The sequence below is a fragment of the Austrofundulus limnaeus genome, unplaced genomic scaffold (genome assembly GCF_001266775.1).
Source record: "Austrofundulus limnaeus strain Quisiro unplaced genomic scaffold, Austrofundulus_limnaeus-1.0 Scaffold479, whole genome shotgun sequence".
NCBI lineage: Eukaryota > Metazoa > Chordata > Actinopteri > Cyprinodontiformes > Rivulidae > Austrofundulus > Austrofundulus limnaeus.
In genome coordinates this window covers 308,298-313,664 of record NW_013952881.1, presented here as the reverse complement: position 1 = coordinate 313,664, position 5,367 = coordinate 308,298, and the positions used below count along the sequence as shown (strand labels likewise).

At 38.0% G+C, this 5,367-nt stretch overlaps 1 protein-coding gene across 1 annotated transcript in view; it reads left to right on the top strand.

The window, feature by feature from the left end:
* Positions 1-5,367, top strand: part of LOC106529956 (uncharacterized) — a gene marked incomplete at its 3' end in the record, with an annotated part of 69,553 nt that overhangs the window by 32,073 nt on the left and 32,113 nt on the right. Inside the window, 6 exon segments of the mRNA XM_014025492.1 lie at positions 844-1,002; positions 1,085-1,268; positions 1,364-1,575; positions 4,254-4,442; positions 4,562-4,704; positions 4,784-4,943. Of these exon segments, the coding sequence (XP_013880946.1) occupies positions 844-1,002; positions 1,085-1,268; positions 1,364-1,575; positions 4,254-4,442; positions 4,562-4,704; positions 4,784-4,943 (1,047 nt within the window).

Here is a 5,367-nt window from a genome sequence, read left to right as displayed (position 1 = left end):
GTAAAGTACAGATACTCAAAATTTTTACTTAAGTGCAGTAACAAAGTATTTGTACTTAGTTACTTTACAGCTCTGCATGTCTTCCATTAAAATGTTATCTTTTTGTAAAATAAAAATGCTTAAGTGTTGAACTTATATGTCTCATAAAGAAACACAAAACCTATAACAGTAACAATTTGTGAATGCTTGTCTATTGAATAGAACCTAAGCTCATTATTTCATCATTTATTTTTCATGTTTTCTAAAGGAATATCTGATTCTGCACACAGCAACAAAATCTTGATAAACTCACGCCGCTGCGATTCCGTCCACATTTTCCTCATCGCACTAATCACAGGACCCTATAACCCCTAACTCTTCACTCAATCCATTGAACTTTACTGTTGTTCTGTCAAACAAATCATTTTATGCAGGCTGGGAATTGACTTGCTGCAGTCAATCATGATCACTAACATCACTAGCTAGATCTCATGGTTTGTAGAGGATTTAAAACTGAAAATAAAACCATGAATCCTGACACACACAGTTGTCAAGTTAAAAGACACTTTTTAGCAGCACTTATTAAAGGTTTGAGTGAATGTATGTACTGTATAAATTTGAGCCTGTATATCCAAATTGGATCCTGTCTGAGAGGAAAAAMTTCACAATAAATTCAAAGTCATACACCCACTTCTTGTTTTAGACTGACTGATGTTGTGTAATTCAATAATAAAAAACTAAAACCGCTCCATTTCTTATTATTTGTGACCAGTTAGTTTGTTGTGTTTGTTAAACACGTAATACAATGCTTGTTTCATTCAGTCAACCAACTTCATGAACAGGTGATGTGTTCTCCTCCTTCAGCTCCACTTCAAGCATGAAGAAAGCTCCAGCCATATTAAATCAGTCCTGGATGTGAGCTACGGCAAACACTGGGATGAGATCAACAACAAACACACGCTCTTCCTGAGCCAGTCCTTCAACAACCAGTCCACACTGAATCACACCAGCTACAGCCTGGAGGTAAGGCCATCTGGAAGATTTTTATTAATATTCACATTTCTTTCTGTAGAGAGTGACATTGTGTTCCCTGCTGTTGTTCTAGTTTAATCTCCGGTTGCCAGCGAGAGATTTAAACTACAGGACTCAACTCCTGCACTCTCACTTCATTCAGCCTGCTTCTGAAAGCAGCACTCATTTAAAAATCAATTACAATGACCTCATGCCTCTGGTGGCTGGATTACACTGGAAAAGCTCTTCAAAAGACTCCGTTCGGAAAAAATGGGAGGGTACAAACAGTTTTGTGTTATCTCTGTGCGAACGGTATCAGTTTTGTTGCCACACTTTGACCGCTGAAGCCCTCATCCTCCTCCGTGTAATTCAGGCATGCTGACCATGGACACACCGTGGCTTTACCTTTCCACCACCCACAAGCTGAGCCGGCTGCAGCTCCACACCCTGCAGCTCACCTCCGAGCTCACAGCCAGCAAGTGGCTGAGCATCCGGAACCTCGTCCTTCAGGGTTCTTACAGGAGCAGGAGCAGAGAGAAGGAGGCCCRTTTGGCGATTTACTCCCCAGCTGGCATTTACCTCCAAGTAAGGATCAGATCATCTGTTTAGCCTGGTCAGTTTATATGTGCTTGGTCTACAGTTCATTCATGAAATTTACACAATTAAACTGAGGTATCACACACTGCATCAGGGCTTAAAGTAAAATTATACACGTCTCTGGTGAGAAACAACACACTTTAATTTCTTCAAAAGATTCAAAGATTCAAGATTCAAAGTGTTTACTGTATTGTCATATGCACAGATGAAAAACATGTTTCCCTGAGCAATGAAATTCTTACTATGTTGTCCATTTTCGAATGCCAAGAGATAACCATATTAAAAAATGAATCATCACTGAAAGGACTCAAACAATGTTGATTAAATAAAGAGACTAAACTAAGGAAAATAACATCAGAAGGGAACAATATAATAATGACAACAAGAAGGGAACTGTACAATCTGTTTTTAAAGTGTAATGTGCAAATGTGCAACAGGTAACAGTCTGAAATGTGCACATGTGCARTAATAATAGCCAGAAGAATGTAACTTTCAGTTGTTTAAAAGTCTGATGGCACTTGGGAAAAATGAGTTCTTGTTTCTGGAGGTTCTGCATGTCACACTTCTGTACCTCCGGCCGGAGGGCAGAGGTGTAAATAGTCCATGCTGGGGGTGGGTTGGGTTTTTGATAATTGAGGCTGCTCTCCTTAGCGCCCTGCAGTGGTAGATGCTCTGCAGAGCGTGTACCAGTCTTTTTTCTCTAGGTGGGAGAGGGAGTATTGGAGGGCAGCAGATATTGCGTCTGATGTTGACCTGTTGGGCTTGTAGGCATACYCCAGGGAGTCYAGTGTGTCCAGTAYGCTCTCCTGAATGTGGGCCAGCATCACTCTCTCAAAGCACTTCATAATGATTGGAGTGAGTGCTACTGGCCTGTAGTTGTTGACACRGGTATTTGGGTGTCAAGATTCAGCAGCTTGTAGAACCTCCTTTAGCAGTAATACCTCTCAGTGATCATCTCCTGTGCAGAGTTGTAAAGTAACTCAGTACAAATACTTTATTACTGTACTTAATTATATTTTTTGGGTATCTGTACTTTAATTAAGTAATTATTTTTCAGCCAACTTTTTACTTCTACTCCTTACATTTTTAAAAAAGGCAAGAAGTAGAAAGTCGTTACTTTTATTTCATTTTTGTTTGATTTCATTGCAGCTTGTTATTGTAAAAAGTAAATACTATCCATATAAACTGTGCCTCATAGATAGAGTGAATTTAATTGTGGTTTTATATACAAATATAAACTCTGATACCATATTAGTTTGTACACAAATAATTTATGTCACACTGCAACGGGACACAATCATTAAAATAAAAGGACTGTACTTAAGAAGTATTTGTATTTCATGAATTATATTATTACATTTGGCCGCAGCCCTCAGATAGATTTTTATTTTGGGGAAAAGGTTTGTGCAGCCTTGAAATATGTATATAAACTGAAACAGCTRGACTAGTGCATCCTAAATTGAACATAAATTAATTATTTTTATACAATATAGCCATTTCTGCATTTTTGGGGAGGTCACCTCCTAATAAATGTCCTTACAGAAAATATAACTGCTCATTTTAAATCAATACTTTTACTTTTAATACTTAAGTACAAAAATATTACATACTTTAAGACTTTTACTCAAGTAATATTCCTAAAGGAGACTTTTACCAAAGTAATTTTTTGGTAAGATGCTTGTGCTTTTACTCAAGTATCACTTTGTGGTACTTTATACAACACTGCTCCTGTGTAACTTTATTAACTTCTAACATCTCATTATTTRCACACGACTCAGTGACCACAAGCTGCCCAGGTCCTGTACCTGCAAAACTCACTCAAATCAGGTCCATGCTCTTCCACCACCTTATTTCACAGTTGGTGTGAGGTGTTTGTGCTGATTTGCTGTTTGTTTTTCACTAAACATGAGTTGTGCATTTTGGTCAATTAACTCCATTTTAATCCCTGAACATGCATTAGATCAGCAGCTTACCTACACTATCATTCTCATGGAAGCAACAAATGTAAAGGTTTACACACACTGCTTCTGCATACTGGTTTATCCATCCATCCTTCCATCCATCCATCCATCATCTGTTTGTTCAGAGGCATGGTGCTTATTTACTAAGCAAAGGTGGGGTTCATCCAGCGCAGGTTACCAATCAGTCCCTGTGATTTGCTTTGTTTTTAAGTAAAGAATGAAGTTGTGACWTATGTGAATAGTTAGTACAGAATAGTACATGAATAGTTGTGCTTTTTTAAAATTGCAAATATATCCCATTATACTTTTGTTAGCAATAGGGCTAAAAAATATAACTCTATTACCAGAGATGTCAAAATTATTCACATTCATTACTCAAGTAGAAGTATAGGTACTAGGGTTTAAAAAGTATTCTGTAAAAATTGAAAAAATTGTAAAAATGTACACATTATTACACATCTCAGCCTCTTTTATTAAATCTTTGAACAAGCCGAACTGAAATAGAAATGAAACACTTCKTTTATTTTTAAAATGTAAGGAGCATAAAGGACAGATAGTAGTAGAAAGTTAAACATAAATACTCMAGTGAAGTACAACCAAAGGTTCCATTTAAGTGATGTAATATTTGTAATTTAGTGCTTGACACCTCTGCCCTTTACATGCATGTGTCCACTGTGTCAGAACTCCTTCTGCATCCTTTTCCAGGCAGGGGTGTGGGGTGTGGTGGGGAACCGAGGGATGAAGGCCTCTGGCTCCTTTGGCTCTCTGTGGACTCTTCCTCTGAGAGGAAACGTCTCTCTGGAGGTCTCTAAAGCCAGCCGCTCCCTGCAGTTGAGCACCTCATATGGCAAGCAAAACATCAGCTTTGCTGCTTCTCTGAACACAGCTGATAAGGTGGGTGGAGACAAACATGGACCGGGTGTGTTAAATGTTTTTTTTACTCATACAGGGAATGTGCTGAGTAAAATGATTTGTCTTCTGATGAACCGTCTCTGCTTACAAACTGGTTTAAGAGTTTAAGAAAGAAGCTGATGATTGTAAGGATGAGCTGGTCGAAGCCAAAGAGTGAAACCTCTGAAGTGGAGATTGAGGGGGTGGTGGAGGAACTGAGGAGGGACAAGGACATGTACCAGAAAACTGCTCTGCTGCATCTCAGGTCTTCTGTTTCAGCCTGACTAACAGTCTACTGACGTAAAAACAACACTGTTGATTTTAACCCCTCTCGTCTCACACAGGCAGCCCCTCCAGAACTTTCCTCAGTCTCTCCTCCTGAGGGAAACCTTCACCGTTGACCTCCTCAAAGACATCTACGTTTTGGAGTCCAAAGCTAAACTCTATGGTAGCAGAGAAATCATCCACACCCTGACTCTGGGCTATAAACCAACAAACCTATTTGTAAGTCAAGTGCAAAATCATTGATGAGCTCGAGAGTCAAGAGGATGGTTTACGTCTATTATCAGTGATTTCATCAGTTGTATGTAGTAGTAGTAGTAGTAGTAGTAGTAGTAGTAGTAGTAGTAGTAGTAGTAGTAGTTCTTTATTCATTTCATTTGTAACACAAATTAACAAAGTGCAGAAAAACATGCAATCAAAATAAAATCAAATAAAATGAAAGGCAGCAGAAGAAGAATAAATCTTCTAATATCTGCCCCCTTTTTTATACCCAAAATATGTTCAAAAGAAAAGTAAAAATACAATAAAAATGAAATAGAAACAAAAAGACATCAATTCAAAAAAACAATTAGCATGAATTCACTTATAATTCTCCATATTTCTTCAGACTACTATTTTTTTTCATTCTCTTCAATATATACAAGGA